This window comes from Bos indicus x Bos taurus, chromosome 7 (genome assembly GCF_003369695.1).
Source record: "Bos indicus x Bos taurus breed Angus x Brahman F1 hybrid chromosome 7, Bos_hybrid_MaternalHap_v2.0, whole genome shotgun sequence".
NCBI lineage: Eukaryota > Metazoa > Chordata > Mammalia > Artiodactyla > Bovidae > Bos > Bos indicus x Bos taurus.
In genome coordinates this window covers 96,592,622-96,618,957 of record NC_040082.1, presented here as the reverse complement: position 1 = coordinate 96,618,957, position 26,336 = coordinate 96,592,622, and the positions used below count along the sequence as shown (strand labels likewise).

The window sequence follows — 26,336 nt, the reverse complement described above, 5'->3', positions numbered from 1 at the left end:
CCTCTGGAAAAAGAAAAGAGGTCTGGAAACAAAGGACATAAGTAAATGGGCACTGAGCGCTGTGCCCATACTTTGGATTCAAACAATTCATTTTAAGATTATACATCCCAGTATCTTCAGCAATATTTCTCAGTGTGACAAATTCTACCTGCTTAGAAATGTTTTCTCCTTAGTTTCTATGTTATTCATCTCTGCCTATACACCCTTACTTTATAAAACTTCATGGAAAAATGAAAGGGAACAAGAATATTAGAGTTAAAACATCCATGGTCTCAGTTAAATATAGCCAACTTCTTTAGATATAATGTAGAAGGAGAAATTCTCTTCCCCTCTAATAAAATATAAAATTTGATCTAAAGAAATTAAGACATGCATATTTATACAAATCTTAATTCAGTCAAAAACAATTCTAGATATTTTCCTCATTTTCAATATTGACAAATCTATGAAATGCAGAACTAGGTCCTCCTGATTCTTAATTAAAAATGAATGTTAAAATGAGAACACATTTTATATGATATTCAGAGTTTTATCATTCTTTGTTTTCTACCTTCCCTTCTTCATGAAATAAGTCATTACTCAAACATCAGAGGGGTCTTTTAAAGCTTTTAGTATATTCTTCATATCTTTGACTTTAGTTGAATTCAAATTTTGATCAGTATGGCGTAATTAAATGCAGGATCATGATGCATTGATGACTACAAAGGTGGTATTACTGTACAGAACAATGTTAATGATTAAATGGTAATAAAATTTAAGAAACTCTCTTGAAATTTTGATTCATGATGATGTATGGCAAAAACCATCCCAACATTGTAATCATGCTCCAATTAAAATAAATTATTTTTTTAACAGGCATAATATTCTCCAGATCATTCCATGTTGTCACAAATGGCAGGATTTCCTTGTTTTTATGGCTGAGTAATATCCCATTATTTATATAAACACACAACATTTTTTACCTATTCAACAGTCAATAAACACATTTTCACTATTTAAAATAAATGATGATGACAGGGGAATGTAAATATCTCTTAGAAGTTCTGATTTGAGTTCTTTGGCACCTAACCTGAAGTGGGTTGCTAGATCCTATGGTAGTTCTATTTCAATTAGATGCAGCTTTTAATTTTTTTAAGGAACCTCCATTCTGTTTTCTGTAATGGCTGTATCATTATTCATTCCCACTAACCGAGTACAAGTGTTCCCATAACAGTGAGCAGGGATCGAGGAGTCTCTGCCAGGACTGACAGGGAAGTTAGTGACATGATGGTTTGGGGTGGCAGAGGCATTGCCCACATACCTAGCATCTGGAATCAGTCTGTCCAAAATGACTGACTTCAAACATGATTTTACCATTCTTTAATTCATGATCTGGTTGCTGTTGTTTAGTCCCTAAGTTGTGTCTGACTCTTTGTGACACCAAGGACTGTAGCCCGCCAGGCTCCTCTGTCCATGGGATTTCCCAGGCACGAACACTGGGGTGGGTTGCCATTTCCTTCTGCAGGGGATCTTTATGACCCAGGGATCAAACTTAAGTCTCCTGTATTGGCAGGCAGATCCTTCACCACTTGAGCCACCAGGGAAGCCCCAAGAACTGGCACATGTTATATAAAATGTTTCACTTCTTTCCTCTTATTAAAATAATAGTAATGTTATGTACATATCATTGGGGAGAAATTATGTGCATATAATCAAGAAGGAAATACAAAATGTATACATCAGAGCCCGACACTTAGGAGGCCTTCAATACCAGAACAGGATGGTATGGCTCATGTCATCCTCATCATGCTTGTCCTCATCCTCATCACTGATCCCATGATGAACTGAAGAGGTAGAGGGGAGGGGGACAGAGGATAAGATGGTTGGATGGCATCATCGACTCAATGGACATGAGTTTGAGCAAACTCCAGGAGATGGTGAAGGACAGGGAAGCCTGGTGTTGCAGTCCATGGGGTTGGAAAGAGTCAGACATGACTGAGTGACTGAACCACAACTGCACAAGGGGAAAGTTTACAGAGGTACACTTGCTTCTCTATTGGGAGGGATGCCAGCCAGAGCCAGTGAGGGTGAAAGCAGAACTCTGAACGAAAGTTCTCACAGCTCAACCAAAACAAAGAATGTGAACTTCAAAGCACTCTATTCCAAACCCTTGTGGATTGCTCCCAACACCTCTTCACCATTCCTGTCTCCCTAGCACTTACTAGGTCGGCTGTATCTCTGCTGAAGCATGACCAAGGACCACAGACTCACTGCCTCTCTCCTGCCTGGTGTGTGATGAAGTCTCAGGGTCCCTCCTCAGGATGGGCAGGAAAACAGACTCAGCCTGGACATTCTGATGTAGGTTCCTACAAAGGATGGAGACATAGGTGTGGATTCACAATATTAGAACAGCCAAAATAATGAGCTTGGAGGCATTGGCCAATTATTTACAATGGCATGACCTTAGAGCTCAACACCCAAAGCTCATCATTAGCCACTTGGTCCATGTTGTCCTCATCTCTGGGGACTTGTTAATATTAAAAGAACAGGAAAAGGAGAAGAGTGAATGTCCTGGGAAGGGTCTGGGTCCCTTTTCATCTCAGGAGGAAATATCACGTACTCTTGCTTCTTACTTCCAAGCTGCAGGATCTTAACGTAACATCAGACCTTTTTTTCTCAATTTACCACTCAATGTGTGATTTTGATATGTTGAAATTCATTGTATCAATCTTGAAATCTTTGCAGCATGAGGTCTAGACCAATGATGTGATACACTATCCATTTTCAGAGTTTTCCATTTTTCACAGGACCGGAAAACGACATTTCTCATCCAACTGCAAAGAAGGGCAATACCAAAGATTGTCCAAACCACTGCACATTTTGTGCTCACTTACACACACTAGTAAGGTAATGCTCAAAATCCTTCAAGCTAAACTTCAACACTATGTGAACCAAGAACTTCCAGATGGACAAGCTGGATTTAGAAAAGGCAGAGGAAACAGAGATCAAGTAGTCATAGAAAAAGCAAGGGAATTCCAGAAAACTATTTACTTCTTCGTTGAGTATGCTAGAGTCATTGACTGTGTGGATCACAACAAACTGTGGAAAATTCTTAGAGAGATAGGAATACCAGACCACCTTCCCTTCCTCCTGAGAAATCTGTATGCAGGTCAAGAAGTAACAGAACTGGACATAGAACAAAAGACTGGTTCCAAATTGCTAAAGGAGTACATCAAAGCTATATATTGTCACCCTGCTTATTTGACTTATATGCAGAGTATACTGTATGAAATGCCAGGCTGGATAAAGCACAAGCTGGAATCAAGATTGCAGGGAGGAGTATCAATAACATCAGATATGCAGATGACACCACCTTATGGCAGAAAGCAAAGAGGAACTAAAGAGCCTCTTGATGAAAGTGAAAGAGGAGAGTGAAAAAGCTGGCTTAAACTCAACATTCAAAAAACAAAGATCATGGCTTCTGGTCCCATCACTTCATGGCAAATAGATGGGGAAACAATGGAAATAGTGAGAGGCTTTATTTTCTTGGGCTCTAAAATCACTGCAGATGGTGACTGAAGCCATGAAATTAAAAGATGCTTGCTCTTTGGAAGAAGAGCTGTGACAAACCTAGACATCATATTAAAAGCAGAGACATACTTTGGTGACAAAGGTCCATCTAATCAAAGCTACAGTTTTTCCAGTGGTCATGTATGTGTCTGAAAGTTGGACTGTAAAGAAAGCTGAGCACCAAAGAATTGATGCTTCTGAACTGTGGTGTTGGAGAAGACTCTTGAGAGTCCCTTGCACAGCCAGGATATCAAACAAGTCAATGCTAAAGGAAATCAGTCCTGAATATTCTTTGGAAGGACTAATGCTGAAGCTGAAGCTCCAATACTTTGGCCACCTAATGTGAAAACCTGACTCATTGAAAAAGTCCCTGAGGCTGGAAAAGATCAAAGGCAGGAGGAGAAGGGGACGACAGAGAATAAGATGGTTGGATGGCATCACCGACTCGATCAACATAAGTTTGAGCAAGCTCTGGGAGTTGGTGATGAACAGGCCTGGCATACTGTAGTCCAAGGCATCGCAAAGAGTCAGACACAACTGAGCAACTGAACTAAACTAAACTGAAACTGGGAGTTCGTTTAAAAGATATTGAGAGGCTAACAGGCAAAAAAATAACAAAGCAGTAACATAGCATTTATGAGCAAAGAAAGATGTTACTCCACCAAGGGCTTGAGGAGTATAAAATGAAGAGCTGAGCATTTACGGCAAAGAGAATTTACTGACCACTATTGAATGTAGGTAAGTTAGAAAATGGAACAAACATTTCAAGAGCCACACCCCAAAGCAGTGTATATAAGTGTGAGTTTGGAGTAGAGACAATAGTTTTATAAACAGCACATAGGCTATGGAGACCAAATTCTATGGTGTAGAGAGGCTATATGTGAAGAATCATTATCAGCAATAATGGGGAAAACACACTGCCTGTTGGGCTTCTCAGTAGTAAAGAAACTGCCTTCCAATTTAAGAGATGTGGGTTCCATCCTTGGGTCAGGAAGACCCCCTGGAGAAAGAAATGGCAACTCCAGTATTTTTGCCTGGAAAATATCATGGAGAGAGGAGCCTGGCAGACTACGATTCACAGGGTCGCTAAAGAGTCAGACTCAACTTACTGACTGAGTATGCACACAGGCACATTGCCTGTTACTACAGCAGGCTCTTCATATTTTCCCCCATGAGTTCAGATCTCTTTAGGATCTGGGACATTTGTCCATGAGGAGTTAGGACACATGACATAAAGGTCACATTTGACTGAAAGATTTGGCTTAGATCAGAAGTTCAAACCTTGGCCACATGCTAAAACCAGCCTCAGTGTGTTTAAAAACCCTCATGCTGGGACCTCCCTGGTGCTCCAGTGGATTAGGTTCCACCTTTCAATGCAGGAGGCATGAATTCAACCCTTGGTCTCGGACTTAAGACCCCACATGCTGCATGGTATGACCAAAAATAAAAATAAGTAATTTTTTTAAATCTTCAGTTTAGGACACCCTAAGTCTAACATTGTGAAGGAATTATCCTCCTTTAAAATAAGTAAATAAATTTAAAAATAAATAAATAAGAATAAAATAAATAGACTCTTTGGCAGTGAGACTCAGTTGTCAGTTTATTTTTTAGTTTATTTTATTGTAGTATAGTTGATTCACAATGTTGCAAAACAGTGAGTATTTTTAAGCCTCCCAGATGATTTTGAGAAAAGCCAAGGCTGAGAAGCAGTGACATGTATCCTAACACAGTGTGTTCATGTGTGCTCAGTCACTACAGTCATGTCCAACTCTCTGTGACCCCATGGACAATGGCCCACCAGGCTCCTCCGTCCATGGGATTCTCCAGGCAAGAATACTGGAGTGGGTTGCCATTTCCTTCTCCAGTGATAAAGTATGAAGGGAGTGAAATGAGGGAAGTGAAGTCGCTCAGTTGTGTCCGACTCTTTGCGACCCCATGGACTGCAGCCCACCAGGCTCCCCCGTCCATGGGATTTTCCAGACAAGAGTACTGGAGTGGTTTGCCATTGCCTCCTCCACATAGACTGCATACACAGCTTTAAATCATAGTAATCTGTAAAAATGGAGTTGTTCATTTTTCTAGTATGTGGGTCACCACGATAAATGAGAGACTCCTCCTTAAATACAATAAGATTCAGTTATGCAGTATTTTTGACATCTACAGAATCCCAGAAGACCCTTCCAGCCCCATCAAAAACATATCTAAAAAGCAATATTCAGGTATAAAACAAGGAGAGGCAAGAAGGCCCTAAGGGCTACAAATGATGTCATCAGAGAGAGAGAATTTTCAGATCCAGGTGTTAATTTTGCTACATTTTCCAACCCACACTCCAAATGGAGGTTAGATTGTTTTGTTGAGGAATCTGCACAAGGCCCTTTTGATGTCTCGGTTCCTCAGGCTGTAGATGAAGGGGTTCAGCATGGGGGTGACCACAGTGTAGATAACTGAGGCCAGTGAATCCTTCCTGGGAGACTGTGAGATGGCTGAGCTGAGGTACATACCAAGACCTGTTCCATAATATAAGCAAACAACTGTCAGGTGAGAGCCACAGGTAGAGAATGCTTTATACCTCCCACCTGATGACGGGACTCTCAAAATGGAGGAAATAATTTTGTAATAAGAGAAAAAGATCCCTGAGACAAGGACAAAAGCAAAAATGGCACCAGAAAAATACAGGATTATATTATTGGTGAAAGTGTCAGAACAGGCAAGCTTAAGGAGCAGAGAAGGGTCACAGAAGTAATTAGAAATTTCTACATCTTTGAAGCAGGTAAGTTGTAGAACAATCAAATTGTGTACCTGGGAGTCCATAAGGCTACCAAAAAAAGACACAAAAACTAAAGAGAAACAGAGGCGTGGGTTCATGATGACTGGGTAGTGCAGTGGGTGACAGATGGCCACAAACCTGTCATAGGCCATCATAGACAGCAGCATACCATCCATACATCCAAAAAGGATTAAAAAAGACATCTGTGTCAGGCAGCCCCCATAGGAGATGACTCTGCTGTGAGTTAGGATGTTCACAATCATCTTGGGGACTGTGGTGGAAACGAAACCAATGTCAGCCAAGGAGAGGTTGGAGAGGAAGAAGTACATGGGAGTGTGGAGGTGGGGGTCAGAGGTGACAGTCAGGATGATGAGCAGGTTCCCCAGCATGGTGACCAGGTACATGTACAGAAACAGGACACAGAGCAAAGGCTGCAGTTCTGCATTATCTGAGAGGCCCAGGAGGAAGAATTCTGAGACACTGGTTAGATTCTGTGTTAGATTTTGTGGTTGTATGTACCTTGGACACCTTTAAAAAAGAAACGAGATTTGGAAGAAAGAAAACAAGTAAATGACATGCAGTACTGTGTCCATATTTTGGATTCAAGCAATTCATTTCTAAGACCATACACCCCATTTCCTTCAGCAATATTTCTCAGTGTGACAAGTACTATCTGCTTAGAATTCTTTCTTCATTGGTTTCTGTGTTATTCACATCTGTCTATGCACTCTTACTTTATAAAACTTCACTGAAAAGTGAAAGAAATAAGAACGTCAGAGGTAATATATTCATGACCTCAGTTAAATACAGCCTACTTCTTTAGAGATGATAAGAGACTCCCTTATAGAATAAGAGATCCCCTTCCCTGTCTAAGAAATATATAATAATTCAAATATTAAAAAATTAAGTCATTTATATAAATCTTATTTTCTCAAATACAATTCTAGATATTTCTCTCACTTTTCTATTTACAAATCTCTATGAAATTCAAGACTATGTCACCTGGATTCTAAATCAAAGATGAATGTTCATAATTGGAAACATTTTTTTGATCTTCAGAGTTTTATTCACCCTTTGTTTTTCTGTCTTCCTTCCTTCATGAAATAGAGATTACTCAAATATCAGAGCTGTCTTTCAGAAGTCATTTAGTATATACTCCATATCTTTGACTTTGGTGGACTTGAAATTCTAATCAACTTTGTTTAATTAAGAGGACAAGATCTAATGTGTTGGTGACTACATAGATAATGTTCATGTGCACAGTATTGTCGATGATTAAATGATAATGAAATTTAAGTGACCCTCTTGAAATTTTTTATCTTATACAGGATTATTTGTTTCGAACCATCTCAGTAAAATGTCTGAAGTATGAGGCCACTTTACATTTCTTGAACTCTGTTCTGTACTGACAGGATAATACTACTTCATTGTTTTTCTTTTTTTCAGTTTATTGACGTGATTGACAAAATGGCGTATATTTGGGTGGGTTGTGTGAGATGAAACGTTTTAAAGATATACAAAAGGATGATTTAAATACATATACACACAGGGAATGATTACCACAGTCAAGTTAATTAATATATCCGTCACCTCGCATAGTTTCTTTGTGTGTGTGTATGCGTGTGTGTGTGTGTGTGTGTGTGTGTGTGTTAACAGGTAAGCCAACCTCTTTTAGCAAATCTCAACAACACAGTGCAGAATTATTAGCTATAATCAAGTGATTATAGCTAATAATTCTGCACTGTGTACATTAGATCCACAGAACTTACTCATTTTATAACTGAAAGTTTGTACCCTTTGACCAACATCTCCCCACTTTCTCCACCACCAATCCTCACAACTACAGTTTAAACTATAGTGCTAAGAGCTTGATATTCTTCGCTTCCATACATAAGTGAGATCATACAGTATTTGACTATGTCTGGTGTATATATTTTAATATGCAAATACTTCTTAGGTCCATCCATGTTGTCACAAATGGCAAGATTTCCTTGTTTTTATGGCTAAATAATAGCCCATCATTTATATATACACAGCACATTTTCTTTATTCATCTGTCAATAGACACATATTCACATTTCACTATTTAAAATAATATCATAAGGGAGGAGCTAAGATGGCGGAGGAGTAGGATGGGGAGAACACTTTCTCCCCCACAAATTCATCAAAAGAACATTTAAAAGCCGAGTAAATTCCACAAAACAACTTCTGAATGCTGGCAGAGGACATCAGGCACCCAGAAAAGCAACCCAAGTCTTCGAAAGGAGGTAGGAAAAAATATAAAAGACAAAAAAATGGACAAAAGAGAGAGGGATGGAGTTCCGTCCCGGGAAGGGAGTCTTAAAAAGAGAGAAGTTTCCAAACACCAGGAAACCTTCTAACTGCTGAATCTGTGCTGAGCCTTGGAAGCACAGAGGGCAACATAACAGGGAGGAAAAATAAATAAACAATTAAAACCCGCACATTGCCAGCCCTATGGTAACTCCCCCAGCGGAGAAGCAGTGCAGACACCTGCATCCACCATTAGCAAGCGGGGGCTGGGCAGTGAGGTGTGGCGCAGGCTGCATTGCAAGAATCTGGCCTGAATACCCCGAGCGCTATCTGAGTGAAATAATTTGGGCTAGCAAACCAGACTGTGGGATATCTACCAAGCGAAAAACCAGCCCTAACCTATGACACCGCCAGGCCCATGCACGGAACAAAGGACTGAACAGAGATAGCTGGCAGCAGACCATCTCCCTCCGGTGATAGGCAGCCAGAGCCAGAAGGGGACAATCGCAGCCCCAGAGAGACATTATCTATAAAACTGTAAGCAGGCTTCTTTGCTAACTAAAACTTCTTGGGGGTCTAGACGGTCAACATCTGCCTGAGAAGGTGTGCGGGTGCACACCTAGATAAACGAGCGGTGGGGAGGCGATAAGTCGCAGCAATTGCGCTTGCTAAACACCTCATCACCTGAGCTGCTCAGATCTGGGAAGAGCACAAAACACAGGCCCAACTGAGAGTCTGTGCCTCTGAGAACTACCCGAGTGCCTGAACCTGAGCGGCTTGGACCTGGGAAGTACAGGCAGCCCAGGGCCAGCCACAGATGGTTCCCAGCAGAGCAACCTAGAGCCTGAGCAGCGTGGGCAGAGAGGCTACACGCGCCGTGAACGGGGGGGGGGGGGGGGGGGGGGGGGGGGGGGGCGGACCCAGTGTGGCTGAAGCACTGCGAGCACACGCCAGTGTTATTTGTTTGCATCATCCCTCCCTACCTCCCCACAGCGCGACTGAACAAGTGAGCCTAAAAAAAAAAAAAAAGTGTCCTCCACCATCCTCTTTGCGTCAGGGTGGAAACCAGACACTGAAGAGACCAGCAAACAGAAGCTATTACAGAGGGAACCGCCTTGGAAGCTACAGGCAATAGATTAAAACCCTGTGGTTACAACCAACTACATAGGAAGGGGCCTATAGATCTTGAGAAATATAAGTCGGACCAAGGAACTAGCCAAAAATGAACTGAACCCACAACACTCACAACAAAACCGGAGAAAGTCCTAGATATATTTTTACTATTTGTATGATCATTCTTTCTTTTTTTTTTAATTATTTTTTTAAATTTTTACAGAAAAATTTTAAGTCCTCTATTATTCCTTTAATTCCCACTTTTATAACCGAATACTTGGCACAAAGAAAAAAAAGAAGACCGTATTTATTTTTAAAGCAAACTTCATATATATATATATATTTTATAATTTTTTGACCTTTTTTTTTTCCCCTTCTTTTCTTTAACATTGTATTTTTGAAATTCCAAACTCTACTCTAGATTTTTAATTTTAGCTTTTTGGTATTCGTTATCAATTTTGTACCTATAGTTTTTTTTTTTTTTCTTTTTTCTTTTCTATAATTTCTGTGACCCTTTTTTATTTTTTCTTTTTCTCTGTTTCTTTCTCTTCTTCTTTTAAAAAACATTGTATATCTGAAATTTCAAACTCTACTCTAGATTTTTAATTTGCTTTTTCGTATTTGTTATCAATTTTGTACCTGTATTTTTTTATATAATTTATGCAACTTTGTTTGTTCTTGTTTGATTGTTTTTCTCTCTCTTTCTTTTTCTTCTTCTTTTTTTAACATTGTATTTTTGAAATTCCAAACTCTACTCTAGATTTTTAACTTTTGCTTTTTGTATTAGTTATCAATCTTGCACCTATATTTTCTTTATACTTTTCGTGACCTTGTTTGTTTTTGTTTGTTAGTTTTTTCTCTCTTTCTTTTCCTTCTTCTTTTCTTTAACATCGTATTTTTGAAATCCCAAACTCTACTCTAGATTTTTAATTTTTGCTTTTATGTATTTGTTACCAAGTTTGTACCTTTAAGAACTCAAACTTCAGTACCCATTTTTCACTAGGCAGCGAGATTATTGGCTTAACTGCTCTCTCGCCCTTTGGACTCTCCTTTTTCTCCACCAGGTCGCCTGTGTCTCCTCCCTAACCCCTCTCTACTCTACCCAACTCTGTGAATTTCTGTGTGTTCCAGACGGTGGAGAACACTTAGGGACTGATTACTGGCTGGATCTGTCTCCCTCCTTTTCATTCCCCCCATTTATCCTCCTGGCTACCTCTGCCACCTTCCTCCTTCTTCTCTTCTCTGTATAACTCTGTGAACAACTCTGAGCGGGCCAGTTGTGGAGTGCACATAAGGAAGAGATTACTAAATAGCCCACTCTCTCCTCTATTGATTCCACCTCATCTCATTCGGGTCACCTCTAACTCCCTCCTCACTCTTCTCTTCTCCATATAACGCTGTAAACCTCTCTGGGTGAAACAAGTTTCAGGGCAAGACATACCAAGCAAATTCTCCAGCAGCAAGGAACACAGGCCTGAGCTCCAAGATACAGGCAGCACAAAGTCACCCCAAAATCATAGACATCCCATAACTCATTACTGGACATTTCATTGCACTCCAGAGAGAAGTAATACAACTCCACCCACCAGAACACCGACACAAGCTTCCCTAACCAAGAAACCTTGACAAGCCTTCTGTACAAACCCACATAGAGCGAGGAAACGCCACAATAAAGAGAACTCCACAAACTGCCAGAATACAAAAAGGACACCCCAAACTCAGCAATTTAAACAAGATGAAGAGACAGAGGAATACCCAGCAGATAAAGGAACAGGATAAACGCCCATCAAACCAAACAAAAGAGGAAGAGATAGAGAATTTACCTGATAAAGAATTCCAAATAATGATAGTGAAATTGATCCAAAATCTTGAAATCAAAGTGGAATCACAGATAAATAGCTTGGAGACAAAGATTGAGAAGATGCAAGAAAGGTTTAACAAGGACCTAGAAGAAATAAAAGAGAGTCAATATATAATGAATAATGCAATAAATGAAATTAAAAACACTCTGGAGGCAACAAATAGTAGAATAACAGAGGCAGAAGATAGCATTAGTGAATTTGAAGATAGAATGGTAGAAATAAATGAATCAGAGAGGATAAAAGAAAAACGAATTAAAAGAAATGAGGACAATCTCCGAGACCTCCAGGACAATATTAAACGCTACAACATTCGAATCATAGGGGTCCCAGAAGAAGAAGACAAAAAGAAAGACCATGAGAAAATACTTGAGGAGATAATAGTTGAAAACTTCCCTAAAATGGGGAAGGAAATAATCACCAAAGTCCAAGAAACCCAGAGAGTCCCAAACAGGATAAACCCAAGGCGAAACACCCCAAGACACATATTAATCAAATTAACAAAGATCAAACACAAAGAACAAATATTAAAAGCAGCAAGGGAAAAACAACAAATAACACACAAGGGAATTCCCATAAGGATAACAGCTGATCTTTCAGAAGAAACTCTTCAAGTCAGGAGGGAATGGCAAGACATACTTAAAGTGATGAAAGAAAATAACCTACAGCCCAGATTCTTGTACCCAGCAAGGATCTCATTCAAATATGAAGGAGAAATCAAAAGCTTTACAGACAAGCAAAAGCTGAGAGAATTCAGCACCACCAAACCAGCTCTCCAACAAATACTAAAGGATATTCTCTAGACAGGAAACACAAAAATGGTGTATAAACTCAAACCCCAAACAATAAAGTAAATGGCAACGGGATCATACTTATCAATAATTACCTTAAATGTAAATGGGTTGAATGCCCCAACCAAAAGACAAAGACTGGCTGAATGGATACAAAAACAAGACCCCTACATATGTTGTCTACAAGAGACCCACCTCAAAACAGGGGACACATACGGACTGAAAGTGAAGGGCTGGAAAAAGATTTTCCATGCAAATAGGGACCAAAAGAAAGCAGGAGTGGCAATACTTATATCAGATAAAATAGACTTTAAAACAAAGGCTGTGAAAAGAGACAAAGATGGTCACTACCTAATAATCAAAAGGTCAATCCAAGAAGAAGATATAACAATTATAAATATATATGTACCCAACACGGGAGCGCCACAATATGTAAGACAAATGCTAACAAGTATGAAAGGAGGAATTAACAATAACACAATAATAGTGGGAGACTTTAATACCCCACTCACGCCTATGGATAGATCAACTAAACAGAAAATTAACAAGGAAACACAAACGTTAAACGATACAATAGACCAGTTAGACCTAATTGATATCTATAGGACATTTCTTCCCCAATCAATGAATTTCACCTTTTTCTCAAGTGCACATGGAACCTTCTCCAGGATAGATCACATCCTGGGCCATAAATCTAGCCTTGGAAAATTCAAAAAAATAGAAATCATTCCAAGCATCTTTTCTGACCACAATGCAGTAAGATTAGATCTCAATTACAGGAGAAAAACTATTAAAAATGCCAACAATTGGAGGCTGAACAACATGGTGCTGAATAACCAACAAATCACAGAAGAAATCAAAAAAGAAATCAAAATTGCATAGAAATGAATGAAAATGAAAACACAACAACCCAAAACCTGTGGGACACTTTAAAAGCAGTCCTAAGGGGAAAGTTCATAGCAATACAGGCATACCTCAAGAAACAAGAAAAAATTCAAATACATAACCTAACACTACACCTAAAGCAACTAGAAAAGGAAGAAATGAAGAACCCCAGGGTTAGTAGAAGGAAAGAAATCTTAAAAATTAGGGCAGAAATAAATGCAAAAGAAACAAAAGACACCATAGCAAAAATCAACAAAGCCAAAAGCTAGTTCTTTGAAAGGATAAATAAAATGGACAAACCATTAGCCAGACTCATCAAGAAACAAAGGGAGAAGAATCAAATCAATAAAATTAGAAATGAAAATGGAGAGATCACAACAGACAACACAGAAATACAAAGGATCATAAGAAACTACCATCAACAATTATATGCCAATAAAATGGACAATGTGGAAGAAATGGACAAATTCTTACAAAAGTACAACTTTCCAAAACTGGACCAGGAAGAAATAGAAAATCTTAACAGACCTATCACAAGCATGGAAATTGAAACTGTAATCAGAAATCTTCCAGCAAACAAAAGCCCAGGTCCAGACGGCTTCACAGCTGAATTCTACCAAAAATTTAGAGAAGAGCTAACACCTATCCTGCTCAAACTCTTCCAGAAAATTGCAGAGGAAGGTAAACTTCCAAACTCATTCTATGAGGCCACCATCACCCTAATACCAAAACCTGAAAAAGATCCCACAAAAAAAAGAAAACTACAGGCCAATATCACTGATGAACACAGATGCAAAAATCCTTAACAAAATTCTAGCAATCAGAATCCAACAACACATTAAAAAGATCATACAGCATGACCAAGTGGGCTTTCTCCCAGGGATGCAAGGATTCTTCAATATCCGCAAATCAATCAATGTAATACACCACATTAACAAATTGAAAAATAAAAACCATATGATTATCTCAATAGATGAAGAGAAAGCCTTTGACAAAATTCAACATCCATTTATGATAAAAACTCTCCAGAAAGCAGGAATAGAAGGAACATACCTCTACATAATAAAAGCTATATATGACAAACCCACAGCAAACATTATCCTCAATGGTGAAAAATTGAAAGCATTTCCCCTAAAGTCAGGAACAAGACAAGGGTGTCCACTTTCACCATTACTAGTCAACATAGTTTCGGAAGTTTTGGCCACAGCAATCAGAGCAGAAAAAGAAATAAAAGGAATCCAAATTGGAAAAGAAGAAGTAAAACTCTCACTATTTGCAGATGACATGATCCTCTACATAGAAAACCCTAAAGACTCCACCAGAAAATTACTAGAACTAATCAATGAATATAGTAAAGTTGCATGATATAAAATCAACACACAGAAATCCCTTGCATTCCTATACACTAATAATGAGAAAACAGAAAGAGAAATTAAGGAAACAATTCCATTCACCATTGCAATGGAAAGAATAAAATACTTAGGAATATATCTACCTAAAGAAACTAAAGACCTGTATATAGAAAACTATAAAACACTGGTGAAAGAAATCAAAGAGGACACTAATAGATGGAGAAATATACCATGTTCATGGATTGGAAGAATCAATATAGTGAAAATGAGTATACTACCCAAAGCAATTTATAGATTCAATGCAATCCCTATCAAGCTACCATCGGTATTCTTCACAGAGCTAGAACAAATAATTTCACAATTTGTATGGAAATACAAAAAACCTCATATAGCCAAAGCGATCTTGCGAAAGAAGAATGGAACTGGAGGAATCAACCTACCTGACTTCAGGCTCTATTACAAAGCCACAGTTATCAAGACAGTATGGTACTGGCACAAAGACAGAAATATTGATCAATGGAACAAAATAGAAAGCCCAGAGATAAATCCACACACCTATGGACACCTTATCTTTGACAAAGGAGGCAAGAATATACAATGGATTAAAGACAATCTCTTTAACAAGTGGTGCTGGGAAAACTGGTCAACCACTTGTAAAAGAATGAAACTAGAACAGTTGCTAACACCATACACAAAAGTAAACTCAAAATAGATTAAAGATTTCAACGTAAGACCAGAAACTATAAAACTCCTAGAGGAGAACATAGGAAAAACACTATCTGACATACATCACAGAAGGATCCTCTTTGATCCACCTCCCAGAATATTGGAAGTAAAAGCAAAAATAAACAAATGGGACCTAATTAAACTTAAAAGCTTCTGCACAATAAAGGAAACTATCAGCAAGGTGAAAAGACAGCCTTCAGAATGGGAGAAAATAATAGCAAATGAAGCAACTGACAAACAACTAATCTCAAAAATATACAAGCAACTCCTACAGCTCAATTCCAGAAAAATAAACGACCCAATCAAAAAATGGGCCAAAGAACTAAATAGACATTTCTCCAAAGAAGACATACAGATGGCTAACAAACACATGAAAAGATGCTCATCATCACTCATTATCAGAGAAATGCACATCAAGACCACTATGAGGTACCATTTCACGCCAGTCAGAATGGCTGCGATCCAAAAGTCTACAAGCAATAAATGCTGGGGAGGGTGTGGAGAAAAGGGAACCCTCTTACACTGTTGGTGGGAATGCAAACTAGTACAGCCACTATGGAGAACAGTGTGGAGATTCCTTAAAAAACTGGAAATAGAACTGCCTTATGATCCAGCAATCCCACTGCTGGGCATACACACCGAGGAAACCAGAATTGAAAGAGACACGTGTACCCCAATGTTCATCGCAGCACTGTTTATAATAGCCACGACATGGAAGCAACCTAGATGCCCATCAGCAGATGAATGGATAAGAAAGCAGTGGTACATATACACAATGGAGTATTACTCAGCCATTAAAAAGAATACATTTGAATCAGTTCTAATGAGATGGATGAAACTGGAACCTATTATACAGAGTGAAGTAAGCCAGAAAGAAAAACACCAATACAGTATACTAACGCATATATATGGAATTTAGAAAGATGGTAACAATAACCCTGTGTACGAGACAGCAAAAGAGACACTGATGTATGGATCAGTCTTATGAACTCTGTGGGAGAGGGAGAGGGTGGGGAGATTTGGGAGAATGGCACTGAAACATGTATAATATCATGTATGAAACAAGTCGCCAGTCCAGGTTTGATACATGATGCTGGATGCTCGGGGCTGGTGCACTGGGACGACCCAGAGGGAGGGTATGTGGAGGGAGGAGGGAGGAGGGTTCAGGATGGGGAACAGAGGTATACCTGTGGTGGATTCATTTCGGTATTTGGCAAAACTAATACAATATTGTAAAGTTTAAAAATAAAATAATAAATAAACAAAATTAAATTAAAAAAATAAAATAATATCATAAGCACAAGGGAACGCATATATGTCTTAAAGTTTTTGAGTTCATTTTATTAGCACGTACTCTGAAGTGCAGTTGCTGGGTCCTGTGGTAGTTCTATTTCAGTTCATTGCAGTTTTTTCTTTTTTAGGCCACATCCATTCTGTTTTTCTAGTGTCTATAAATATTCATTCCCACCAACCAAGTACAAAGATTCACTTACCTCCATATCCTCAGCAACATTTGTGCTTTTTTTTAATATAATACCCATCCTAACAGATATAAGATGATATTTAATTTACATTTGTCCTTACATGTCTTCATATTAACTGATGTTGAGTGCCTTTTACCTGGTGATCTTGTTCTCCTGATCATAAACTCTCTTATTTATGGTTGAGGAGTTTCAGGGGAGGTTTCACAGTCAGGTCAGAACTCAACCTACTTATCGCGACGCAACAAATTTCCATGTCAATCCTTCCTGATTCAGGGATTGCAATTCTTACACTTCTGCCTTTAAAAGGTAATTCTGGTTCATTATTTTGGTATTCAAACTATAATTTATTTGTGTAAAAGATCAAAATAGAATAATGAAAACACATCTGGGCAGTTTCGTTATCCATGAAATTATTATAGTAATTGAACCTACCTAATAGGACTATTGCAAGAACTTTTAAAGAAAAATCATTAATGTTGCTTAGACCAGTGGTTTTCAGGTCCAGTTGATCTATTATTTATATGTGCATATTTTAAAAATACTCAGTTACCCCAGTCTCAGTCTAGAACCAGTTCCAGGATGTCTACATGTGAATTTCTTGGTCTCCCTTCTGTGAAGCTGGGCTTGATAAATACCACCTTAGAATACTGCACAACACTGAGAAGAAGGTCCATGACTATTATATCTATTAATACTATCATGAATACTTCACCTACTTTGAAAATATGGACATTAATAATATTTGCTTCAGATGTCACGTATTATAAAAATTTAAAACATTGAAATTTTGATGGCATCTCAGTTCAATCCCATCTTCTCCAAGCACATCCCCGAAAGCAACCAGTGTTGTGAGGTTGATGGATTTGTTTCCTTGTAAATGTTTCCATAATGTCAGTATTCATTTATGTATCCAAAGCCAGCTTTCATAAAATCTTCTCTAAACAGAATACTATCCATATTGCCCCTGAAATGCACTTCTTTACATGACATTTTGGTTCCATCTCTCTGTAAAATACATACAACTACCTCATTTTCCTGACACACATTTTTGCATAAGGAAAGACAACATTTCATCAGTTCATAAATTTACATTTATAGAAAGCAATATAAATTTAACAAATGTAAAATATATCTTTGACATATGTATTAAAGGCAATAATACATACTTTAATATAGTTTATATATAAAGTGAATATTTAATTTATATTATATGTATTATATTTTTATTCATATCAGTTCTGCTAACAACAATCCTATGAAAATTTTTGTACCTCTCTCTATATCAAACAAATGAAGATTTGTATGTAATATGTGAGTGGTAATTAGTCATTCAAGTTCTAATAATTGATTCATAATCAGTTTTACTAATTAATATTAGTAATTACTAATATTTGTTTCAATGAAAAAATCATTTTTGACAACTGCACTTTTAATAAGGTATCTTTTGAAAAGATCTTTGAAGTGTGTCTTGTGATAATTTCACATTAGCTGCACATTTTCATCTTATATAAGAAATCTTGTCAACCTTAGATTTCAAAACTGGACAGCAAAATGCATGGCTAATCATTGAAAACCCTATAATCCTCCATTTTAGGGTCATTATGGCCTCTGTAAACTGCTGTGTCACTTTCATAATTCACAGATACACCCCCTGAACCAAAAGAAGATGAAACCATTTATCTTCCCTGTCACTTCTGGGACCCAAGTAGATTTGAGAAGAAACTCTTACTAGGTACAGTGGAGGTGACTGAGAACTTTTGTAAGAATGAGCAGACCAGGGTTTGAGTTCTGGGTCTTTCACCCCCTGTAAGTGGAGTATGTGCAAATCTCCACTCTCTGTGTTTCTGTTCCTTCCTGGAAATTCAGTCCAATATTTGCCTCTACAGTGTATATCACACCTAAAGGGAAGTGTGGAACTTAATAAATAATCAATCATTTGTATAAAGAATTTCAATCATTATTGGGACATCATACTCATTAATAAAATAAACTCCCCCCAGTTTAATGACCTTTCATGGGCTCCAAGGCAAAGAGACCAAAGCCTTTCCTGTCTCAAAGCTGGAGTATAGAAAACACAAAATCCTAAAATACATCTTGGCTCATGCATCAAGATGTGCATGTTCTCTTCTTTTCTGACTCTTTTTTCCCATATGTTCATGAAAATTTCTTCAATGACTTCTCAGAGATTGAATGCTGTAGAGGCTATTGAATAGAAAATGATAGGTCCCAAAGAAAGCCCTAGGATACAGGAAAAAACAAGCAATGTTTTAACTTGTCTCTCGTCCTATGGGACATTCTGAAAAGGATGAAAACACTAGCGTGAATGGTCCACTGTGTGGAAGCTATATTGCCAACACATTGTTTCAATGAAAACTGGAAGGGTTTATTCAGCACTAAAATGGGTTTTTCACCTTTGTCGCCTCCACTGTGCTACCAAGATATAGGCTCTGAGGAATCAGAAATAAATAAGCCTCAGTCATTTCTCTTCATTATGAAGAATGTACTTGTACCAACAAAAATCACAATAAACTAAACAATAAAATAAGCAAAAATCTCCTGTCAGGGATGTGAGGAAACCATAGCATAAGATGAAGAGACAATTAAATCTGATGACAGGAGAATTAGCCTTATCATTATTAGTAACAAAATATAAAAAATGTATTTTTCCTTTTCTTCATCCATCATATAGTTATTGCACAGAGGACTACCATTATTTCTTTAGTCCTAATTCAGTGGGTTTGTATCAATGAGGAATCAAGTCTGTTGACAATCCTAAGTCTCACAGATTCTAAGAAATTTCCCTATAACACACTAAGAATTAGTGGAGCATAAAAGATTCAAAATAAAGTTTTTCTTCTCTGAGTCTCATACCCCAAATTTCACTGTTTTCAGACTTTCTGAAAGTTTTCAGCAAAAGTACAGAGATATAGCAACATATACATCTGGAGTATATTATTTTAAACTGTTTTCATTTACCTGAGTAGGAATGGACCACAAGACTCTGATTTTGTATCTGCTTTCATGACTGAGTCAGCTGATCATCAGTGCAGAGGAAAAAGTGGACAGATGAAGTGAAATCCAGAAACAATGTCAACAGAGAGATCTACCCTGGAGTATCAGGTGGCAATCATTTCTCTGGTCTTTGCCTGTGATCTCATATGTTCTTCCTAAAGCTGACACAGCAATAGCTACCTACTGCTCTCCACTGTACCCTCCAGAAAACTCCAAGGGGAAGGGCACAGTGAGCAGGGAATCTCTGTCGGGACTGACAAGGAAGTGGCACGATGGTTTGAGGTGGCAGAGGGACTTCCCTACCTTGCATCTGCAGTCAGTCTGTCTAAAATCATTGGCTTCAAACTTGGTTTTAACATTGTCTAACTCATGGTCTGGTTGCTGTTGTTTAGTCCTTAAGTTGCATCTGACTCTTTGAGACCCCATGAATCGTAGCCTACCAGTCTCCTCTGTCCATGGGATTTCCCAGGCAAGAATACTGGAGTGGGTTGCCATTTCCTTCTCCAGGGAATCTTCTTGACCCATGATTTGAACCCACATCTCCTGCATAGGCAGGCAGGTTCTTTACCACTAAGCCACCAGGAAAACCCCTTGAACTGGTACATGTTACATAAAATATTTCACTTCTCTATTCTAATTAAAATAATAGTAATGTGTGTACATAAATTGGGGAGAAATTATGCAGATGTACTCAAGCAATAAATATAAAACAAACCCATGCAGATTGTTCCCAAACTCCCTTCATCATCATTATCTCCCTCAGCACTTACTGGGCTGGGCTGCATCTCTGCCGGAACATGACCAAGGAGCACAGACTCACTGCCTCTCTCCTGCCTAGTGTGTGATGAAGTCTCAGGGTCCCTCCTCAGGACGGACAGGAAGACAGACTCAGGCTGGACATTCTGTTGTAGGTTCCTACAAAGGATGGAGATAGAGGTGTAGATTCACAACATGAGAACAGGCAAAGCAAAGAGCTGGAGGCACTGGCCAATTATTTACAAGGATATGACCTTAGGGCTCAATGCATAAAGCTCATCATTAGCTAGTTAGTCTATATTATTCCAATCTCTGGGGACTTGTTAATATTAATAGACCAGGAAAGGAGAAAAGTGAATGTCCTAGGATGAGTCTGGGTCCCTCTTCTCCGCAGGAGGAAATTTCCTGTACTCTTGCTCCTTACTTCCAAGTCACAGGATCTTAACATAAAGTCTGATTTTTTCTCATTTTGCCACTCAGTGTGTGGTTTTGAGAGCTGAAAATCCATGTATCAATCATGAAATCTATGCAGCATGAGGTCCATGCCAAGGATGTGTACACTTTCCATTTTCAGAGTTAATCATTGTTTCTAAGGATAACTTGTTTTCATTTCCTTACTTTAGCTCACACTTGATGTGAGGAAATACCCAATGGAATGAAAACCAGAAGTTGAGATCAGTGAGAGCATCTCAGATCCTGCCCACCACACAAGCCTCATGCTCTATAAAGACTGTGTGCTCCAAGCCATTCAAGGCTCAGGTCTTGCCCATCTGCTTTGTAATATGTCCCCAGATTCACTGCACCAACATGATCTCAACAAAAATTCCCTGGAAACAAACTAGAAATGGGTAGACTTTCCTCTCTACTGGGTACTGCAGACCCCACTGTACAGCTCAGGTCATCCAGTTTCCAATGACCACTGGTTTGTGATACACAGGAGAGCCCCTCCATCAGCATCAAGGCAGGTGTGGAGCCACAATATTAGAACTGGCAAACTAATGAGCTAAAGGCACTGGCCAATTATTTACAATGATATGACCTTAGGGTTCAGTGCCTGAAGCTCATCATGAGCCAGTTGGCCCATGTTGTCCCGATCTCTGGAGACTTGTTAATATTAGTGGAACATGAAACGGAGAAAAGTGAATGTCCTGGGAACCATCTGGGCCCCTTTTGTCCTCAGGAGAAATTTTTCCTACATTCTTGCTTATTACTTCTCACTTGCCGGATCTTAACACAAAATTCAGACTTTCCCCCTCAATTTAGCCATGCAATGTGTCATTTTGATATCTATAATTTGATAGTATCAATCATGAAATCTACAAAGCATTAGGTATATAATATGGATATGGCATAATTTGCATTTTCACAGTCTCTGAAATTAAATAACTACTCCTTGGAAGGAAAGTTATGACCAACCTAGACAGCATATTAAAAAGCAGAGACATTACTTTGCCCACAAAGGTCCCTCTAGTCAATGCTATGGTTATTCCAGTAGTCATGTATCGATGTGAGATTTGGACTGTGAAGAAAGCTGAGTGCCAAAGAATTGATGCTTTTGAACTGTGGTGTTGGAGAAGACTTTGAGAGTCCCTTAGACTGCAAGGAAATCCAACCAGTCCATTCTGAAGGAGATCAGCCCTAGGATTACTTTGGAAGGAATGATGCTAAAGCTGAAACTCCAGTACTTTGGCCACCTCTTGTGAAGAGTTGACTCATTGGAAAAGACTCTGATGCTGGGAGGGATTGGGGGCAGGAGGAAAAGGGGACGACAGAGGATGAGATGGCTGGATGGCATCACTGACTCGATGGACGTGGGTTTGGGTGAACTCCAGGAGTTGGTGATGGACAGGGAGACCTGGCGTACTGCAATTCATGGGGTCGCAAAGAGTCAGACACGACTGAGCAACTGAACTGAACTGAAGGATAGCTTCTCTTATTTTGGCCAATTTTAATGAAACTTCACATGGGGTTACAAGAGTTAAACATGATTTAGCAACTAAATCACCACCAAACAGATGAATCTTGAGTTCTAAGGTTTTTTTTTCTTTATTGACATTGGCATATTCGAAAACTATTGATCTTTACTTACAATTTAATAACTGATACTTTAATTAAATATTTCAGTGTATCTTCCAGAAGGTCACAATCAAGGTGACAGCCAGGGCTGTAGGCATCTCAAGGCTGGATCAGCAAGTGTCCACTTCCAAGCACATTCATAAGGTTGTTGATAAGAGTCACCTGTTCACACAATATTATCCAGAGAATTCCTTCAGTTCCTTGACACATGGCCTCCTGGTGGGGCAGCTGGGTTTTATCAATGTGAGCCATCAAGAATACCAGAGAGAGGCACCAGGAAAATAGCCAGATTATTGTACTCTGTTCTCTATTACTTCCCAACATTTCTTCCTCATTCTTGTTGTTGGAAGTGGGTCTCTATGTACATCTCACACTCAGTGGCAGGGAAACACACAGGGGTAGGAAAACCAGGAGTTTGGAGGACCTCAGATAGTGCCCACCACACAGAAACCTCACTGTCGATGAGAGGAAGACACTGAATGTTGGGACATCAAAAATAATTCATCCACAGCAAAATGTATTACTATGCATGTGGGCTATGCATGTGGGCTATGCATGTGCGCTAAGTCACTTCAGTTGTCTGACTCTTTTCAACCCTTTGAACTGTAGCCTGCTAGGCTCCTCTGTCCATGAGATTCCCCAGGCAAGAGTCCTGGAGTGGGTTGTCATGCTCTCCTTCATGGGATCTTCCCAACCCAGGGATTGAACCCAAGTGTCCCTCATTGCAGGTAGACTCTTTACCAGCTGAGCTACCCGGGAAGCCCTGAGTTATCTTTGAAGTGAAGTGAAGTAAAATTCACTCAGTCATGTCTGACTCTTTGTGACCCCATGAACTATACAGCTCATGGAATTCTCCAGGGCAGAATACTGGAGTGGGTAGCCTTTCCCTTCTCCAGGGGATCTTCCCAACCTGGGATCCAACCCAGGTTTCCCGCATTGCAGGCAGATTCTTTACCAGCTGAGCCACAAGGGAAGCCTAAATGGTGATTGAGTAGAGTTGATTATAGAGAGATGAGGGGAATATTGGGGCTCTATAAGATATGTGGGCAGTGGTAAAAGTGTTAAACTGAAGTAACAGCATTGTGGGGAGAGGGAATCAGACATTAGAGTCAGTGCTAAGGATGAGTGTAGAATACACGGTGTATATGAAAGATGGATATTGGTCTTTACGTAGTAAATTAGTGATTTGCTTTGCACTTGCCTTGGTTTTCCTTACATGATGACTATCTGTAAAGAAAACAGTAATCTACTCACATTCAGTGTTTGATGTGTCATTGAGAAATTTCTGTCCTCACTTTTTATCCCTTTACTATGTGCACAAATAGTCAAACCCCACTCTTTGTTCTATGAGTCTTAATCTTGCAGTTACCATTAGAGCAAAAAAGATTCTATTGAATGTCCTGATAATAAACGCAAACCATATTTTTTTCTCTCTTTTGCAAGTCTTCTTAGGGTGTCTATAGAAATTTCAAGACAGAAGAAAAATACTGGATGTATAATTGTTAAATTGACTTTACTCTTCCTTATGAGGTACTGGGTAATTTGTTCAATGTTGTACAAAGTAGAGCTGTGCCTAATCTCTGCCCTTGCTGTACTACACAAGAGTACAAATAGACAAATTTCAGTTTCTATCCTCAACCTAATGAGAACATGCTGCATAGCACAGGGAACTCTACTCGATGCTCTGTGGAGACCTAAATGTGAAAGATATCCAAAAAAGAAGGGATCTATGCAAACATATAGCTGATTCACTCTGCTGTACAGCAGAAGCTAACACAACATTGTAAAGCAAATACTCCAATAAAAATTAATTTACAAAAATCTTAGAGTGTTTTAAGCTCCGTGTGGTTAGCAAAGAAAAATTAGAATGAATGAGAATTTTTTTTTTTTTTTAATTTAAAACAGATTGTTTTTCTGAGGAACCTCCACATGGCCCTTTTGCTATCTTGGTTCCTCAGGCTGTAGATGAAGGAGTTCAGCATGGGGGTGACCACAGTGTACACCACCGAGGCCACAATTCTTCCTGGGAGATTGTGAGATGGCTGAGCTGAGATAGACGCCAAGGCATGTTTCATAAAATAAGTAAACAAATGCCAGGTGAGAGCCACAGGTCAAGAAAGCTTTATACCTCCCACCTGATGAGGGGACCCTTAGAATAGAGGAGACAATTTTATAATAAGAGAAAAAGATCCCCAATATAGGGAGAAAACGAGAGATGGCACCAACAAAAATACATGATTATGTTGTTGGTGAAAGGGTCAGAACAGGCAAGGGTAAGGAGTTGAGAAGGGTCACAGAAGGAATTAGAAATTTCCACATCTTAGAAGTTTTATCACCACATCTTTGAAGTTTTATTTCCACATTTATGAAGTTTTATCATGGTGAGTTTTATCACCATGGAATTGTGCATCTGGGAAACCAAGGGACTGATGAAAAGTGATACCAAAACCAATGAGCCATGGAGACGTGGGTTCATAATGTCCAAGTAATGCAGAGGGTGACAGATGGCTACAAACTGGTCATAGGCCATCACAGTCAGGAGGATACCATCCAAACACCCAAAAAGCATAAAAAAGGACATCTGTGTTAGGCATCCTCCATAGGAGATGACCCTGCTGTGAGTCTGAATGTCCAGAATCATTTTCAAGATTGTGGTGAAGGTGAAATCGATGTCAGCCAAGGATGGGTTCGAGAGGAAGAAGTACATGGAAGTGTGGAGATGGGGGTCAGACGTGACAGCCAGGATGATGAGTAGATTCCCCAGCACGGTGACCAGGTATATGGACAGGAACAGGATAAAGAGCAAAGGCTGCAGTTCTGGATCATCTGAGAGTTCCATGAAAAGGAATTCTGAGTCAATTGTTAGATTCTGTGGCTCCATATAGCTTTGACACCTTTTGAAAAAGAAGAGAAGATTGAAAGAAAGGAAACAAGTAAATGGCCATGCAGCACTATGTCCACATTTTGGATTCAAGCAATTCACAAACAAAATATTCACTCTTGGTTTAAAAGTCTGTTCTTTATGTCTGTGTCTCCTTTGCTGCCCTTCATGTAGGAGTGTTGGTACCATCTTTCTAAACTCCATATATATTCATTAATATACAGTACTTGTCTTTTTCTTTCACTCTGTATAATAGGCTCTGGGTTCATTCATGTCAATAGAACTGACCCAAATATGTTCCATTTTATAACTGAGTATTGAGGCAATATGTCCTGGTACCTCAGCAATATTTCTGAGTGTCTCAAATCCAGTTTTGTTTTTGTTTTGTTTTTTTCCTTGTAACTGTTTTTTCAATGGTTTCTATGTTATTCACCTCTTTCATTACACTGGCCTGAAGAATGTTAGGAAAGCAAGGAACTTTTATGATAACAATCTATGATCACAGCAATAAACTTCTCTGGTGGCTCAGATGGTAAAAAATCCACCTGCAATGTGGGAGACCCAGGTTCAATTCCTGGGTCGGGAAGACCCCCTGGAGAAGAACATGACAACCTACTCCAGTATTCTTGCCTGGAGAATCCTCAGAAACAGATGAGCCTCATGGGCTGCAGTCTGTTGCAGGAAGGGGGACACCTTCCAGGGCCCGAAAGCAGACTCTTGTCTAACACTCAGAAATGAATGATCTGAGGAGACACATTTACTGAAAGCAAGAGATTGTATTGGGAAGGGGCACCCGGGCAGAGAGCAGTAGGGT

The 26,336-nt window shown here is 39.1% G+C and overlaps 1 protein-coding gene and 1 pseudogene across 1 annotated transcript; both read right to left on the bottom strand.

The window, feature by feature from the left end:
• Positions 1-5,889: 5,889 nt before the first annotated feature.
• On the bottom strand, positions 5,890-16,826 carry LOC113896357 (putative gustatory receptor clone PTE01). Its single transcript, XM_027548574.1, has 2 exons — positions 16,807-16,826; positions 5,890-6,844 (listed from the first exon to the last, which is right to left on the bottom strand). Exons 1-2 carry the CDS (start codon positions 16,824-16,826, stop codon positions 5,890-5,892), a joined length of 975 nt encoding a protein of 324 aa, XP_027404375.1.
• Positions 16,827-18,356: 1,530 nt separating this feature from the next.
• LOC113896356 lies at positions 18,357-25,549 on the bottom strand (annotated as a pseudogene).
• Positions 25,550-26,336: the final 787 nt, after the last annotated feature.